We start from the raw sequence: 19,257 nt of genomic DNA, 5'->3' as shown, positions 1-19,257 counted from the left end.
GTTGCTTTTCCTTAAGAAACAACAAAGGAGAAACTAAGATTGGATAGTAATTAATAGATAACTAGAGTGCTTACATGAAAGCAAGTAAATATCCTAAGTTACTAAACTGCCAAACAAATGTTTCAATAAAATCTTAATAAAGCTGTTAACCGAATTTGTTTAATCACATTAAACATGTTCTCTTTAATAGTCAATATATAATATTTGCTGAATTATGTTCATGATCATCTGAAATGTTAAATATCATCATAAAGCTAAAAGAATAACAGCGATATAAATTTACTTTTTGTAGAGAAATTCTCCAGCTGCAACTGCTACTGGCCGGTGAGCTGAATAAACCAGATGATAGACATTTTCACAGTCTTCTGCAGTTAGAACTTCTTCACTACTCCTGATAAGAAAGTAGCAGTAACACATTTTAGCAATAGAAGTCTATCAAAATCTTATGAACTTAACTTTGCAAATTTATGTTAAAAGTATTAGAATAAATTATGTATAATTTGACCTTTTGGTAAAATTTTGCACCAACAAAAATGTTCAGTGTCTCAAAATCTGAGAGAACTGCTGTGATGCAAAATTAAGAATGAATAGAAGGTATGCATACTGGGTCATTGCCTGCTGTCCTAGTACTTCATATCCTCTAAGGCAGGAGGATCAGACTTTCAAGAACATCATCAGCTGTAAATGAAGTCAGCCTGGGCTTATGAGCAGGGGAGAAAGGAAAGGACAAAAGTAGGGGGAAAATGGGCAAAGCCAAACTAGGAGTGAATACAACAAGATTTAAATGGTTAAACACTCTCTCTCTCTCTCTCTCTCTCTCTCTCTCTCTCTCTCTCTCTCTCTCTCTCACACACACACACACACACACACACACACACACACACACACACCAAGCCTGTGTGTGTCACAATAAATGTGTGGCTGCCAGAGGACAAACTACTGAGAGTCATTTCTCTCGTTTCTATTGCTGCACTGTATACTCAAGGCTAGCTGGCCTGTAAACTTCTGGATGATTTTCTTGTCTCTGTTTCCCATCTCACCATAGATGTGATATGTGGATGCATGCTGCCACATGCAGCTGTGTATGTAAATTCTTAACACTGAAGTTGGGGTATAAGACTTATGCTTTTACCCATGGGCCAAACTCCTGGTCCATGGTGTACTAAAGTTTTGTAAAGTTTTTTTCTTTAAAAAGAATGCAAATGAACATTACATCTTGGTAAGATTTTGTAAGTATATCTAAAGCAACTACAATGTGGTACATTTCATATAAACAGAGGTAATAGAAGCTACTATAGTCAATGAGATAGTCCAAATAAAATACTAATGATGGCTACTACTATTAGGTTGACTTAATATTTCTTCTACCAGTAGTTAAAAACTCTATCACAAAGAATATAAATAATATAGTGTGAGCATTTTCAATTCTGACAGATTTTGCCAAGATAAGCTTGAGTAATTTATGCTTGTTCTAGCTTGCTCTCTACTGCAGTAAAAACAAATACTGAGCAAAGCCAACTTAGGGAGGAAAGAGTTTACTGGCTCTTACAGCTTAGATCCATCAGAGAAGGAAGCTAAGGCAGGAACTAAATACATGAACCTGGAGAGAAACAGAAGCAGAGAGCACGATGGACAGCCCCTTACTGGTTCGCTTTCTCTGGCTTGTTCAGCTACTTACTTCTACAGTGTGTTACACAGGCCAGGACCACCTTCCTAGGAATGGCAGTGTGCACAGTGCAGTAATCCCTGCTATATTAATAAGCAATTTTTAAAAGGCCACATATGTGGGGGTTGGGGATTTAGCTCAGTGGTAGAGCACTTGGCCCTGGGTTCGGTCCCCAGCTCCGGGGGGGGGGGGGGGGGGGGGAAGACCACATATGCAGTGCCAACTGACCAATCTGACAGATGCAATTTCTCAATTAAGAGTCCTTTTTCCCAGGTGACTATGGTTTGTGTCAAGTTGGCAAAAACCCAACCAATATAGACCAATTAATTCTCCTCCAACATTGCATATGGGCATAGAGCTGCATAAAACTGAACAAATAAACTATGCTATTTCCCAAGTAATGCTTAAAAAAATGGGGGCCTCGGCCTGTGCATACTCTTTGGTTGGTGGCATAGTCTCTGGTAGCTTCAAGGGGTCTGGGCTAGTTGACACCATTGGTCTTGGAGAAGTTAGCTGTGAATATCTCATCTGTCTCAGTCAGATGCCTTGTTTGCTTAAAGAGCTGATCTATAATTTTCAGCTCGTTTCCTACTAAATTTCTGTACCTTCAATTGGTGTGTGGAAATTAGTGCCCTGGAGGCAAATACATGAATTGAACATAACTACATAACATACTAATCAAGCAGTACACTATGGAGTTATATTTTCAGTCCTCTTTCTACTTACAGACAGAATCGTAACCCTGTCTCTCTCAACATCTCATGTACTAGAATTACAGGTCTGGACTACCACACCCAGATTATTGGGTTCATCCCATTCCTCAATACAACTTACTTCATGGGCGTGCACATGCTCGTGACTGGCTGAAATTTTTACCAAAGGAAAGATACCCTTATCCTACAGTAGAACTGTGTTTTACACACACACATACACACACACACACACACACACACACACACACACACACACACACCACAGAGTTTATATTTTTATTTTGTTTATTCAAGCAACAGCACAATTTTAAAGTTATAATAGGGTACAAAATGTAAAATTCTATTATGATACTCTATATTTTTTTTTAGAATTCTAGTGACTTATGCCTGCCCTCCACACACACACAAGCAGAAACAAAAATGGAGGGCAATTAAAAGCCTCGCATATGCTAGGTTTGGCTCCAGCTGCATATGTAGCAGAGGATGGCTTTGTTGAGCACCAATAGGAGGAGAAACCCTTGGTCCTGCCAAGGCTCAATACCCCAGTGTAGGGGAATGTCAGGGCAGGGAGGCAAGAAGGGGTGGGTGGCTGGGTGGGGGAACACCCTCATAGGAGAAGGGAGAGGGGGATGGGATAGGGGATTTATGAATGGAAAACAGGATAACATTTGAAATGTAAATTAAAAAATACAATAAAAAACAAATAACTTTTTAAATAATTTAAAAATACGAAGGAAAATAAATTAGTGTGGAGCTTTAAAACAAAAAACAACCTATTAAGCAAGCATATAAACAAACAAAAAACTAATAAATGAACTCACTGCAAAAAAAAAAGTAGCAACTGAAGAGGAGGGCGATCCCATAGGAGACCAGCAGTCTCAACTAATCCAGACCCCTGAGACCTCTCAGACATTGAGCCACCAATCAGGCAGCATAGAGAAACTGGTTGGAGGCTAGACACATAAACAGCAGAGGACTGGCTGATCTGGCCTCAGTAGGAGAAGATGTGCATGCATAATCATTCAGAGGCTCCAAGAAGTGGAGGGGCTGGGGGGGGGGGGAATCCCCTTGAAGACTGAGGGAAGGAAAAAAGGGATAAAGAATTGTGGGAAGAGCGCACCGAGAAGGGGGCAATGCCTCACTGTAAAAAAAAAAAAAAAAAGGTAATAATTTTTAAGTATCCCAACCTAATATATAAGTACTTGGTGAGTTAAAGGACATGATAAATATTTCAAAAAGTAAAAGACTATCACTGGTGAAGAAGATGTGGATGAAGTGGAGCGCTACATACAATTTAGCTAGTACTCTAGAAACACTATGGCATTTCCCCAGAAAATTAAACACCGGGCTGAAAATATAGCCCAGATAATACGCTATATCGAAATTCATGTGAAGGGTACAAGGTTCAATTCCCAGCAGCCTCATCCCTAACACCTCCAAAATTTGCAGAGAATTACTATACCATTTACCAATTTCTTTTCTGGGTATACCTAAAAGAACTGACAGCAAGATCACATATACTGAAATAACTATGCTCATAGATGCATATTTTTCATAGCCAAAATTGGAAAAGAGCCTATGGTTCTATCAACAGATGAATGGAAAACTGCAATATGCTATATGTATACAGTGAGACAGTATCCAACAAAACAGGAGAAGCAATTCTTGATACATGTTTGTGTGTGGCAAATCAAAGGACAAATATTATGGTTATATTTCCACGAATATCAAAGTTAGGCACATTCATTCAAATAGAAAAGACAAGTTTTGTGAGAATCTGGCAGGGAAAGGAGAAGGAACTACATATTTAATGAGTATAAATCTAATATATAATGATTTTAAAAAGTTCAAGAGATGAACACAGGTGACAGTTGCCTAACTATAAAAATGTCTATTGCCATTGATCCTTATACTTAGAGAGTTTTAAAAAGTGGAAAACATTTGTAGCACCACTATCACATATTGATACAGTATTATTAAATTCAGACTTATTTACCAGTAGTATAGAAGCATTAACATACTTCAGTAATGTTCATACAATGTAACAAGGTATAATACATACCCCACCTCACTCCCTGACCATTCACTGAAAAGTTTAACTTTATTTCTACAGCATCAACACCAGCTAAAAAAGAAAAGGATGCCAACAGAATTGGAAGAAATAAATTCTCAATTACAATTTCACAGACTCAAAAGTTCTTTCTTCTCGTGTTTTCTGAAGTTTACATGAAGAAATTTCTAGCTGGGGTTGGGTTTGGAGTAGTTCACACCTGTAGTCTCAGTTAGAGACTAAAGTAGAAAATACGCCTAAACCCAAGAGTCCAAAACCACTCTGTGTAACATCATAAGACATCTACAGATGGATGGATAAAACTTCTACCCTAAGTGTTATGACTGAAGCTATTAAAATTTAGGCATAAATGTATGTGAATCAAGCATGCATTAATGTATGATCAAAATACCCGGACAGTAGTAATACAGAAAATATACTTACTGTAAAACAAGAGTGAGTAACTTTATTGCTTGTACTGCAACATCATATTCTTTGTCAAGGGTCATAGACACAATTCTATCCTGAGGGGGGAAAAAGTATTTTTAAAGAAAAACAAGAAAAGTATTTCAAACTAGAAATAATTTTAAATACTTGATGAATACTAACCTTGAACCGACTGGTAAACAGTTCCAGTTTGGAGTTAAGCTCTTTGTTATAGTAAAGCCCTTGTAAAGCAGTAAGACACTTGAGTCTTACCTCACCTTGCTGGAAGAAATGAAGAGAAAATATATTCAAACCATGCATTTCCAAGCTCAAAACTTAAGTATATATTTTCTACTTAAAAATGTAAATAGCATTTACTTAGAAACAGTATATTTGATAATAAAAAGTATCAGTACAAATTTTTAAGATTGAGCAGTCACATGATTACTATTTCTGTAAGTTGATAGTATTTCTCAAAAATTTATCGGAACAAAACTACTGAAAGGTGGTGATAGATAGCATATTTCATTACATGCAAGTAAATTCTCCGAGGTTAATGAGTTAGCTTTAAATTGATAGTTTAAGAAAAAAAATATGTATTAAGGTTCAGAAGCCCAATTTTAAAATGTAATTCGACTAAGATACATGTTTATTATTATTAAAAATAAAAGAGAAACTGAACGAATTGTTGGGCTGTGGGTAGAATATAAAGCAATGTCCCTGGCTTAAAGAACCAGGGGAATTCATGCTACTGACCAAGTTTTGAGAGAACAGATAGTAAAGAATAAAAAGAAGGGTTTCAAGGGATATGGCCAAAAGTACTTATACACAGGAATATCTATCTTTTTCTTTGAAGCAGGATATCTCTAAAGTCCTAGCAGTTCTGGGGCTGACTTTGTAACTCAGGCTGGCCTCAAACTCAGAGAAAACCTCCTGCCTCCACCTCCAGAGTGCTGAAATTTAAGACATGTAACACGATACCTAACTAAGATACTTATTATATATGAGACCTATGTACTTATCTAGGTATAGAAGGGGGAATCAACAGGATGCATCTTACCTTATCATGCATAGTCCAACCAACATATTTTAAATAGCTGTCATTAAGGAAGGCATCACTATACATCTTCATCCAAATGCCAATCTCTTCAATGCATATAGCTCTGATTTCAGCTATTGCATCCCTAAGTGGAGAAAGGGTAAGTCATATACTCAGTGCTACTGTACGATTGGGCATATGGCCTATTGAAGAGATGCCATGTATCTCTCACCTAGTAGGAATACTTAAATTAAGCAAAATTGTTTCATTGCTTAGTTGGAACCTGTCTCATAAACAAAATCCTGCTTTCATCTTTTACACTAGACCAGTGATCTCAAACTTCCTAATGCTGCAACCATTTAATAAAAATGTTGTGGTGATCTCGCTGCTACTCCATACTTAGAATTTGCTACTCTTATGAACCATAATATGCAAGCATCTATGTTTTCTGATGGTCTTACGGGGACACCACTGAGTTGGTTATTCAACCCCAAAGGGGTCATAACTTCCGAGTTGAGAACCACTGCTCTGGACCTTATCCCAAATCTTTGCTTACAGCTGTGTTCAGAAGATAACAGGCAAACAAGCAAAGCAAGATAATAATCTTCAAGTATAATGACTTTATCCCCATATCATTTAGGGCAGCTATGACTCCTTTTTTAAGACAATTTCATTATGATGTCCAGGCTGGGGGTCCAACACCTGATCAAAAGTGATCGGATTGCTTTCTACTCTTGAAAATGCAAGTCTGTGTCACCCTATTTGGCTTTTACTAAGCCATTTTGAATTATCTTTTGTATTGTGGTAAGTCATACAAAGCAGAGGATAACGCAGAGAAGAATGTTTTGGGAAACTAGAATAATTGATGAACACAAATATGATAAGAGAATAAATTGAAAGAATAGTGGCAAAGAAACAAAACAGGAAGAATTAATATGGCAATAATATTTTTAAAAGCATCTAATGGATTCAGTAAGTACCAAGTAGAGGAAATGAGGCTGAATAAAAATGGTACTAATGTTTGCAAATATGTTATAAACTGTGATAAGATTACCCTTTTCATCTGCTAATTCAAAATAACAAAAAAAGCATCTTACTTTAATCTATCCAAATTTTCCCAGTGAAATTAAATAGAAGGGTCAGGAATCAGCAACACAAGATATCCAAAAGCAATTAAGAATTTTATACGCTAACTGAGTAAGAGTGCTTTCCCTTGGCTGGACTATGACAACTCAGGCAGAGCATTAGCCTTTATTCAGATAGGAAACATCAATGTCAGAGCAGTAAAATGCATTTCTCAGACTTACTCAAAATTTATCTTACTATAACCTCCATTGCAGCCTACTGCCTGTCTCAATCACTTTAAAAGAATCTGTCTTCCCTTACCTGTATCTATGTACAAACACTCCTTTAAATATTGCATTCATCATATTTTCTATTTCATCTTGATTTTCCTGAAGCTATAAAAAAAGAACACATCATTTTTTGAATTGTAAAAAAGCACAAATCACAAGAACACTTAAAGTTTATAAGTAAAAATAAACATACATTTTCACCAGTATGTAGAGACAACATAGTTTGGATAAAAGTAACCACAAAGAAAAAAAAAGTAGAGTACCAAGTAAATAATATCCCTTGTTTCCTGAAATACATGACAACATCTAAAATTTAGCCGGTGAACTATTTTTTCTAATGCTTATTTATTTCCATTTAACAATAAACACATATTTCCAATTATAATGACTATTCACATAAAAACGCAAGAATTTTTCATTCATATATATATATATATATATATATATATATATATATATATAGAGAGAGAGAGAGAGAGAGAGAGAGAGAAATATTTGTCTTTGCTTTATTTTTTTCTTTATATTCCAAGACAGGGTTTCTCTGTGTAACCCCAGCTGTCCTGAAACTCCGTGTGTAGACCAGGCTAGCCTTGCACTCCTGGATCTGCCCGCCTGTGTCTCGATTGCTGGTATTGAGGGTGTGAGCCATCATCAGCACCCAGCTTGTCTTTCCTTTTCTTACTTTTATTGAGTCAATTTATTTGACTAATTCAGAAATAAAACTTTAGTTTCTATTTCCAACACACACACACACACACACACTCACACACTCACACACTCACACTCTCTCTCTCTCCGCCCCCCCAGGGTCAAGTAAATAACCTATAAGTTATCATGACAATTGTTTGAATTAAATTTTATATATTACAATTTTTGTATTAGTTTGTGCAAAAATTTAAATCTCATGAGTTAGAAAAACATCAATAATACAGTGAAAACAAGTTACGAATGTAGCATCAAAAGATTTTATCTGTTATACTGTTTACAATTAAAGCTAAAACTGAACTTTCTCATTTGAAAATGAATTCTATAAGCAGAAAACCATGTGTCACCTTCTATAAAGAAATGAATGACTTAAAAATACAAAAAAAAAAAAGCCTTTAGTCAAGCCACATGGTGGTGGCACACACCCTTTAATCACTGCTCTCAAGAGACAGAGGCACCCTGGTCAACTGATTAAGTGCCAGGACAGCCTAGGCTATTAAACAGACAAACCCTGATTTAAAAAAAAAACCATAAAGGCTTTAAGTCATTTTAAAAAGAGACTTGATAGTAACTAAAAAATCTCATTTCATATCATCGATAAGCTAAGGAAGAGAGGGAAGACTGTCAGCAACATGAATAATATTAAGGGTTAGAGAATTTTTCCAGACTCATCCAAAACATGCTCAAGCATAATATTCAATGGTAGCCTATACAGAACATGCGCTAGGTATTGTTGGCATGGATAGTTAATAAAACTTTAAGAGAGGTACATAAACAATATGCAACTCTTCCTTGGGCATGGAATACTGCAGGTCAGTGGTAAAGCACATACTTGGTATTCATAAGGTCCTAGATTCAATCTTACCACAAGCATACAAACAAACCCTTTTAAAACTTATCTGAGCCTAGAGAGCTATAATTGAGAAGCAGGTTGGTTGCACAATAGCAGTGTAAACACTTAATAGTACAGTTTACCTCTTTACGCTTTTGTAACAGGAGTTCTAGCCTTTCATTGGCTCGTTTTCCAATCATTTTATTCCGTTCTGCCTCATACTGTCTTTGTGTGTTATCCATATTAATGCTAAGATTTAGTGCCACATTTACCAAAGCAGTCATCAACTTCATAGCTAGGTTTTAAGGGAGAAAATGTTGAAATTAGTATAATAGATACAAAATTGTATTAACAAGATCAAATTAAAAGCAATTAAGTGAAGAACAGCTAATCTGCCTTTGACAAAATGAAAGCATATGGCTGCTATGAATGATGACAGTGCATAATGTATAGAGGGAGAAACTGTCTAGCTAAATACTTATCATGATTGGGTTAGCTCGCAATCTCACAAACATCTGCCAAAATAAATGCTAAGGATATTGAAACTCAAAGACATTAAGAAAACTGGGTCCTTCGGCTGGAGAGATAGCTCGGCAGTAGAGAGCACAGACTGTTCTTCCAGAGGACACAAGTTCAATCCTCAGCAACTGTATGACATCTTACAGCCATTTGTAACTCCAGTTCTAGGAAATCAAAAGTCTTTCCTGCCCGCCTCAAGCCAACAGGTACACACATGATGCACAAACATATATACATATAGAATGTTTCCTACAATGATTTCTAGAGCTTGTGATTAGTCTTCTAACTTAATTACAGTTTATGTCCATTTTACTATACATCTGTCTAAAGCAGAAAGATCAAATACAATTTTTAAGAGAACTTTGAGACAGGTCCTCACACTGTTGCCCAGGCTGGCCTCTAACTCACGATAACCCTTCTACATAAGCCTCTTGAGCCCAAAGATTATAAACGCAAGCCACCATACCCAACTTTAATGGTCCCATATCAAATTCTTTAGGGTTAAAGTGTTACATAAGTATTCACTTTTAGTTTTCCTACACACACAATGAAAAAGGTAATTAACAAAGGCCTCTTTCATGAAAGGTCCACTAGAACCTTGTTACTGAACTTGGAACAGTCAGACTTCTTTTGGGTGGAATTTTGAACGCATTAATCATTACCTCAAAGATTTGGTTATTCTGTCCTATCTTTATTATACCTCAAACTACCTGCCATTGTGTGATATAACAAGGCAGAAGTATACCTCTATTCGTGGCTACTCCACTTTAAAGTTATTTAACAGCCCAAGAAAAGCACCCATTGATTCCTAATGGTTCACAGTGAGCTGTGGAAAGCGATTATTAGCTTAGAGGTCACTATATTTAAAGAAAAACAGCAGCACTCAGGATGCAGAGGCAGAAGGTTGTTTGTGAGTTCAAGGCCAGCATGGTCTAGACAATGAACTGTCAGAACTGCACAGTAATGTGCTATCTCAAAAAATACTTAAAAGACAAAGGAATTCATTCATATTATAACTACTTATTTCCTTCTTTGATGGTAATTGTTCTTGCCTCTTACTAAAAGGAATGTCCAGAAAATATTTCAAAATACCAACCTGCCAGGGTGCTTGTATGTCGAAATGCTCTGACTTGGGAGTCAGACAATCCAGTAAGAAGTGAAATGACAGTGTCCATCATGTACTCATCATATATGATACTATATTGACATTGCCGTACTAATACACCAATGAACTCACAGAAGCTGGACTTGAACTTCTTCCACTGAGGACCAGCCATGGTTAGTGGGTAATCCCCACTATCCTAAAATAAAAATGTTTATACAGCAATTCATTTCAAGTTCATGACTTACTTCATTTGCTTTTAATAAGTCTAGACAAAAGCATGGAAATATTCTATCTTACCTTCTTTTTGAAAATAAATTCTCAAAGAAAGCAAAAGAGCATGCAAAGAGATGTGTGCCTCTTCGAACACTGCCCTTTGAACATGTTGGGTCTAGACCGAGTTAAATGCACACTTTTGCACTGCACTACTGATGAATTAATTTGACTATAATGAAATATAGTTGTGAACAAATTGGTTGTCTTTGATTTTACTGTATTTCAATATGATTAATTCAAACCCTTGTTTTATTTTAGTAAGACTCTCACTTAAACATTTACTACTAAAAGGTTAAAAAATACCACTGCTCATAAATCCCTTACTGCTACTAAGGGACTGATTAATAGCACTTAGTGGCATCAAAACCATTTAACAACTCATCTGTCTCTTGGAATGATAGCTGAAAGCTTTTTCATTAGACAGAGTAAGAAAAAATGAGCAAATAAAACAGGTGACACAAGACTTTCTACTTGAAAATTCAAGTTGTTTTTAGAAGGGTAAACTTCCTGGAGCTAGAATAAGACTATGAATAAAAGAAACACAAATTTGTGTCCTGAAGAAAATTTCACATTAGTAAAGCTACTGATAAAAAATTGCAGTGATATCATTGTGGTAATCAACTTCAACATATACTATTGTTTGTTCTTACAGTTGAATTAAAAATGTTTCATGCAATAATATATATATTTCTTCATCAAAACTACCTAGTTCCTCAATTTGAACAAATATTCCTTTTCCAGTATTTCAGAATGGTATATTCTCAATTATGGTCTCAGATTAACTACCATTACAGTTAACTTGGAATACGTATAAAATTTTAAAATGCTAGGCAATTTTCATAAATTGCTCAATTTTTGACACCAGATAATGCCTATCTAGCATCTTGAAATGACACTTTCAGAGCACTCTTATAACAAAACTTATATCCCTATTTACAGATTAATCTCATGCCATTGATACTAACATACCTAAGGTTGCATAGCTATCATTTAATTAATACCATAAACAATATCTACAATATTAGTAATTAAAAATATCAGAGCACTAAACCATGACTGACATATTAAAGCATTTAGAATGTTACCTCGTCGAATTCTTCTGTCATTTTTCGAATTATCTCAGAGTTCTGCATATGTCTAAACATCTCTGCTGTGACGACTCCTGAAATTTCCAAGTATCAGAAGTTAATATATGAAGTAATATAAGGTAATGAAAAGAACAGAGAATGTAAAATATCATATTTTACATTCACAATAAAAGCATACTTCTTAACCTCACACTGCTAACAGGCATGGTTCTTCTAAACATTATCTTTTACTACCCATGTAACTTTACTCATACTATGATATGCTATGATACAACTGTCTCTATGTATTCATAGAGACTAGGATACCACAATTTTGGGGTACTGCCTTAAAATTGTGTCATCGCTGGATATAGTCATAATCTATACATAGCATCCTATCTTTTAGATTATTTCTACTGTTTAACAGTGTTAAAGCTATGGTTGTTGGGCTGGAGAGACGGCTCAGTGGTCTGATTGCTCTTCCAGAGGTTCTGAGTTCAAATCCCAGCAACCACATGGTGGCTCACAACCATCTGTAATATACATTAGATAAATAAAAATCTCTTTAAAAAGCTATGGTTGTTACAGTGTATCATCGTTTGGACAGTAAGAACAAGAAAAACATCTGCAATTATTTGGTATAAGCACTTTTGAAATGTTTTAAATATCCAGATATGACACCTGGCATTTATAAAAGGATAATTGTATATGTTTTGCCTCTTTACAGTAAACAATCAAAGGTAACATTTGAAAAGTTGAGGATAAAGGTGAAGACCAGGAAAAGTAGCAGGCACTGCTCACTTTACCATGCTCCTTTAGAAAACAATACTACACACAAAACAACTATATACTGACATCCTCTATTCAGACTAGAGATAAGTGTCAGGAGCAAGTTAAAGGTCCAATAAGCTGGTGGATATTAAAAATTTGGAAAGCATCTTCAAGAAAAGGGCCCCACTGTCAAGTTCTGGAGTGTAACTAGGAGCACTGACGCCGATAATCCTGTGGATAAAAAGTGCTACTTACCAACAACAAAGGAACTAACCCATTCCTGACACTGGCTTTTACTTTCTTTGCCTGGGTAGTCTTGTGTTGTTCAGTAGAGACTCTGTTGACCCATTGTAAAGTATCTCCATTTTAACTCTTTGTATGTACATGGGTGAGAGCATGTGAGCCTCCTCCTTCCCTCCCTCTCCCATTGTATGTGTGTATGTGTGTATAGTCAAATTCAGAAGATTTCCACAATTAGTTTTTCCTAAAGCCTTTAGTGTTATTTATTTATTCCTCCATGATTTCCCTCCATTATCCTGCCCTCCCCTTCCTGACCCGATTTAACCTGCTTTTTTCCCCAGTATTTCCTTCTAATCTTTTATAGCATTATGGACTGACCCGGAAGATTCATCCCTATTGGCTAGTTTTCAGAGTGCTACAAGGTACTAGGTGTGCTACGATGGGAGAAACTACTCATCAATCCCACCCTCCAGAAGAGGAAAGCAGTAACTGACACAGTTATCAGACAAAGTTCTGAAGAGTGCACTAGTCATAGACCTCCCTTAGCAGAGAAGCATTCTGTTAAGTGGACACAGTATTGAAGTAATTCTGAATTACTTCTCCTCATACCCACAGATTATTTGGGGATGGTGATCAAAACACAGAGCTACCAGCCAAGGTACAGCAAATGAGTAAGAGAGCACAGAGTTCTCAGCCCTGAAATGAATATATATACTGATCTTCCTCCTCCTCCCAAGATTTGGTTGACATTGTGGTAGATGGGATAGAAAGCATGGAAGAAACAGAGGTGACAAGTAAGTAAAGCAACACTGTTTCTGGACATGGCAGAGCGGCTGCACATATGCACTCAGTGATTAAGACAGCATGCACAAAACCTGGGAAGCGAAAACGTGCTTTTCTCTAAGAGTGCAGGCCCTAGTAAGCTGTCCATGTTCCAGGAGAAAGCCACAGATCCAAGAATATTTTGACAGCACAACTTAGATTTGGTGAATTTCAAAAGAAGTGGATAAGAAGGGATAGTAAGTTGGGTGGGTAGAGAAGAGAGGATGGATATGGGAGGAACTGGAGGATATAAGTATGACCAAAACACAAAGATCTGATAAAATAGTTAAAATCAATGAAATAAAAATTTTATGCCTTAAAATTTGAAAGGCAGAAGGAAAGAAAGTAGAACACAGTAAATTCCCTGACGAATAGTTAATGCCAATTCCCATTTCCTAAGATCCTCCCCTCCTCACATACAACATATAGCCAGAAAAGCATCAAAGGGCAAGAAATATACATGCCAGTAACTCTGGGCCCTGAATTCTGAGCAATCGGCAAGTCACCATCAGAACACACTTTGCCTACAGTCTGAAGATGTACAAGACAGGAAGTGAAAGTGCTAAAAACTGGTAAACAGTGACAGGTGACTAGGAAAGAGAAAATAAGCAAAAACCTGGGCTAGCCCCAATAGTAACAACAGAGCAGTCTGGAGTACCTTTCAGTACAGCTAATGATTCCTAACTGAACGAACAACTGCAGAGGCAATCAATCACATTACAGTAAAATGAGAAATACATGTAGAGCCTAAGGCTGCAATAACAAGTAAACTAAATGACAGAGAAACTTCTGACGCATTTACAAATGAATCCTATCAAAATAATTTTATCTGTTAAAGAATGAATTATTATAATATGGAAACTGCATACTTATACAACAAATACTACATCAATACCCAAATCGACATAAGAAAGTTTTCAATGCATCAAAATGTTAGAAATCTGGTTTCCAGAAAGTATACAAATGTGCATTGATGAAGTCCTTAATCATCGTAAAACAAAGCAACACCAGACAAAGGATGAATATAATAAAGGAGGAACACTCTGAACTTAAACTGGACGAGAACAGGCAAGGAGACTAGGCAGCTCTCTCCACTTGTTAAGACATGACTTTACATTTCTCAACACTGTTCTTGTGTGAACCTAGTCCATGGTAATTGGGAATCAGAGATAAGAACATTTGAGCAAAGTGGGATGCCAATCTGAACAGCATTATCAGACTTCAGCTCAAAAAACTTTTTTATTCTTAAAATTAAACAAGCCAATGACAACATGAAGAATATAGGCTTGAGAGTTAACATTTTAATCATTACAACTAAGATTTAATACATAGACCACATGGAATATTTTAATCAACCACAAATGTCAGTGTTACTTGCTTCTCAATTAAAATTATTATATTTTTAAAGAGATCTTGTATAATTTAAAGTAATTCATTTCTTACATTTTCCCCACATTTAAAGAACTCTTTTTTTTTTTATGACATCTTAATTATATCTTAAGCCCATCTTTCCCTCAAATCTTCACAGTGCTGGTGATATTCTCATTAAAAATCTAACTGGGAAAGGAAATTAACATTTGAAATGTAAATAAGAAATACCCAATTTAATAAAAATGGAAAAAAGAAAAAATCTAATAGCCCTAAAAGTACAAAATTATTTCTACCTAGGTACCTATGATAATGTGTCAGAGACAAAGGAGGAAGCAGAAGCTGCCCATGATCTTGACTAATTCGTTTATTGATCCAAATGAGACTATGTATAAGATAACAATTTACATAATTCTGTTGTATTGCTAAAAATCTGTCCTAAAGAGTTTTGTCCTAGGTAAAAAAAATTTATATTTTGTAATTTCCCCACTCCTATTTGAAAATATTTCAAAATATTTTTAGACTAAGTAAAAACATCATACAATTTGAAGCCTACACTAAAGGGCAATTTGACTACAGACAGCTATTCATGAGCTTTAACCCCTGTACTCTATTATTCAATATCATAACATCTGAAACTATCTCATTATTTACCTTCCCCTTTCCATTCCATCTCTTTATCCTAAAACAGATGCAAAAAATTAGGAAATCTAATAAAATACCATAAACATTATAAATTGCTAAGTTTTTAGATAAATTTCACAGTGAATATACCTTTGTTAACATACTTTCTCTCTTACTTTGTTCTCTTACTTTGTTCTTTGCTTTTCTCCTTATACATTTTGCGCAGATATAATGTAAATAATTCACTACCTTGACATTATTTTTCATGAGAAGGGATAACATTTCTTGAAGAAGTGGCTATTTGAGAACTCATGATTCTAAAGTAAATAATAATATACTTTACCTTTGCAGCCTGAACACTGAATAAAAAAGTTGATAAGGTCAAGAAGTGCTATATCTCGGTCATGCTTGTATGATTCTATCCAATCATCTACCACCGACTAGAACAGAAGAAAAAAATCATTTTTAATGGTTGTCTAAGAAACAATTAATTCTAATGAAAGTTATGAAATTTGATAGTATGTAGTACCACATTAATACAGATATTCATATTTTTAAATTGAAAGCTTGATCTTAATTCTAAAGAACTAAATTCAATAAATAACTGTCTTGATAACACAAAACAATCATCTACCCTCTATTCATTCAATATTTTAAAAGAAAACTGGGACAATGAGCTAATTCGGCAGGTAATGGTCCTTGGTGCCCAGTTTGAAGACATAAGTTCAATCCCTAAGACCCAAATAATACTAAAGAGAAAAGAGTCCCAGCCCCCACAAGTTATAAAATGACTGTCACAGGAAAGACATAACATACACACATGTGCAAACACACCCATACATACACAAACTTTTAAACAAAAATTTATAAGACAACAAACTATATTAAAGCACTCTATTCTATAGTCTATAATTATGTCTTGGAGACATTAATAATATTCTATAAAGTATATCACCCACATATTTTACATAATAATATTCCTTTTCACAAGTATTTTATGTTTTTATCATGACAAGTACATACTTGTGTGAATATACATATGTAAACAAACAAACATTTTTAACCATCTAAACATTTGCCAGGTAGTGGTGCATAGCTTTAATCACAGCACCTGACAGACAAAGACAGGCAGATCTCAATGAGTTTGAGGCCAACCTGGTCTACAGAGTGATTTCTAGGATAGCCAAGGGTTACAGAGAAACCCTGCCTCGAACCACCCTCCCCCCCAAAAATCTAAAAATTTAATTTTTATGAAGTGTATTTGTTTCTCTGTGATATTAATAGTATCCTAGGAAATATATCATCCTTCAATTTTCTGTTTAACAAACTAAATACCTGGGAGCGGCGTTCAGGGTAGTATGGTCAAAGACAATGGAAGGAGGCTTTAGCTAGCTTCTGCCTATGGTTTGTGTGTAGCTAACAGCTTTAGACAACTGTCCTCACAAAATAACCTTGCTCAGTATTTTAGAAAGTAAAAGATAATCCACAGAAAGGGAGAAATGTTTTAAAATCACTTATCTGACAAGGTATTTGTACATAAAATACGTAAAAAACCTTCACTACTAAGTACTTTTTTTTAAAGGCAGGATAAAGCCTGGAGAAGTGGCTCAGAGGTTAAACTGCTCTTGCAGAGGATCTGGGTTTGGTTCCTAGCACCCACAGTTATCTGTAACTCCAACTACAGCTCCAGAAGATCCAATGTCCTTTTCTAACCTTAGAAAGGACTATGTGTGTGCAGAGCTAGGGGACAGCCTTAGGTGTGTCACCATCGGGAATGTTGTCTATTCCTCTGAAGTAGTGGTGCACTTACATGCAGACAAAAGATCGATGACAGATGACAGATGACAGATGGCAGAGAAAGAGAGAGAGAGAGAGAGAGAGAGAGAGAGAGAGAGAGAGAGAACACTAATCATACATAGCTCTCTGTAAAGGCAATTACAAAACAAACAATGAACACATGAAAAGATGTTTAATACAGAGGAAAGAAAATAGCACTTCGTGCCTACTAAAATGATTATAATTTTTAAAACTACAGTAGCAAGCATTGGCAAAGCTATGAAAAGATGAAACACTAAAATACTACTACCGGGAATATAAAATGGTAGTCACTTTAGAAAATTATTTTAGCAACTACAAAAAAGTTAAATATAGAGTAAGCATATGACACTGCAAATTGACACTCAGGTCTATATTACTCAGAAGAAATTAAAGCATATATCTAAGCAAACACTTGCACAGCCTTCACAATAGAAGTTGTGACAACCTGAATGTATACGAACGTAAGAATATCTAACAAAACACTGAGTGTTCAGATCAACCAAAGGAATAGTCACAATATATGTCATGACATGAATAAACCTTTATAGAGTTATGCTAAATAACAGAAAATATTCAGAAGGAATCTTAGGCCCTATGATTCCATTTATATAAACTCCCCAGAACAAGTGAAGTACATTAGTGGTAGCCTATATCTGGGAAAGGACAAAATTATTCCTATAACTTACTGGGATATAAACTTTCTATCTGGTAGACTGAAAATGTTCAAACACTATATTATAATGAAAACTTTACAATTCTGTATACATCTAAAAACCACTGAAATTAAACCTTAAAGATTCTTCTTACTTCTATAATTTGGATCAGGAATGTTCACTTCCCGTGCAAAGGTCCATGTGTTAAATGTTAAAGGCCTAGTCCTCAACTTAGCAGAGAGGGTAGAAGCATTAATTAACATTTGGGGACCTAAAGGGAGCCTCAGGCAGTTAGAGGCACATCTGCAAAGGAAATTAGGCAAGACCAGTATCTTCCTCAAACTTCTGACTGCTAGGAGATAACAACTTTATCACATGTTGTCGCCAACATGACATAACATATGACCCTAGCCCCAAGAAGAGGAGGGATGACAAGTAAGCGCAGACCAAAAACTTTGAAAATTCCTTCAAATTAACTTTCTTTCCTCTTTTATGTTAATCATTTCAGGTATTTATTGCAGTAATGGGCCTATATTTATTTTCAATGTAACAGCTTATATATTAAGCAACACAATTAAAATATTTTTCCAGGATGGTTAAATTAATGAAAGAAAGAATACATTATACAACTATGATCGTTTAAAAGTGTGGTTCCCAAGTCTTTAAAAACTGTTCTGGAATACAAGGTGTGTGTGTGTGTGGGGGGGGGTGTCCTATGTCTCATTTCCTTAAACAGACTTGTAAGAATGTGTCCAAAATTAGGTCATAGGAATCCACATGGCTGAACTGCTTTCTTGAATTGCTAGGAGGTAGGACTCTACTTAAGGCTCCAAATAGACAATATACTGTAAAAAGCCCGAGTCACATGCAAAGGTTATTTATAGATATAAAGTTGTGGCTGTCTTCAGACTCTGAGTTACCACAGACTATGTCCCATGCATGAGTAAAGATTTAGGACAACTGTGTTAATAACATTCAATAAGTACTAACAAAAGTAACAGAGCAACATCTTTCCTACATATTCTGCCTGAATCCTAAGTGTTGCTATGGGTGAGTAGCATATTATTAGCAAGAATATGTTATATTAAACATTATAAATTTTTAAAAAATATCTAAAGACATCACCACAGAGCAATAAAATGTAATTCTTGAAAATGAACTACAACTTACAATAGGAGCATAAGGCTTTTACAATTAAAAAAAATGGAAAA

At 35.5% G+C, this 19,257-nt stretch overlaps 1 protein-coding gene across 13 annotated transcripts in view; it reads right to left on the bottom strand.

Moving 5' to 3' along the window:
- Nucleotides 1-19,257, bottom strand: part of Stag2 (STAG2 cohesin complex component) — a 130,762-nt gene that overhangs the window by 42,556 nt on the left and 68,949 nt on the right. For all 13 annotated transcript variants that reach the window (NM_001434040.1, NM_001173507.2, XM_087599769.1 and 10 more), the window contains 9 exon segments: nucleotides 284-391; nucleotides 4,874-4,953; nucleotides 5,039-5,137; nucleotides 5,916-6,039; nucleotides 7,281-7,354; nucleotides 8,930-9,081; nucleotides 10,402-10,606; nucleotides 11,769-11,845; nucleotides 15,919-16,015. In NM_001434040.1, the coding sequence (NP_001420969.1) occupies nucleotides 284-391; nucleotides 4,874-4,953; nucleotides 5,039-5,137; nucleotides 5,916-6,039; nucleotides 7,281-7,354; nucleotides 8,930-9,081; nucleotides 10,402-10,606; nucleotides 11,769-11,845; nucleotides 15,919-16,015 (1,016 nt within the window).

This window comes from Rattus norvegicus, chromosome X (assembly GCF_021556685.1).
Source record: "Rattus norvegicus strain SHRSP/BbbUtx chromosome X, alternate assembly SHRSP_T2T, whole genome shotgun sequence".
Classification (NCBI taxonomy): domain Eukaryota; kingdom Metazoa; phylum Chordata; class Mammalia; order Rodentia; family Muridae; genus Rattus; species Rattus norvegicus.
Note: the sequence above shows the minus strand (reverse complement) of the source record. Positions and strands in the feature narration are given on the sequence as shown.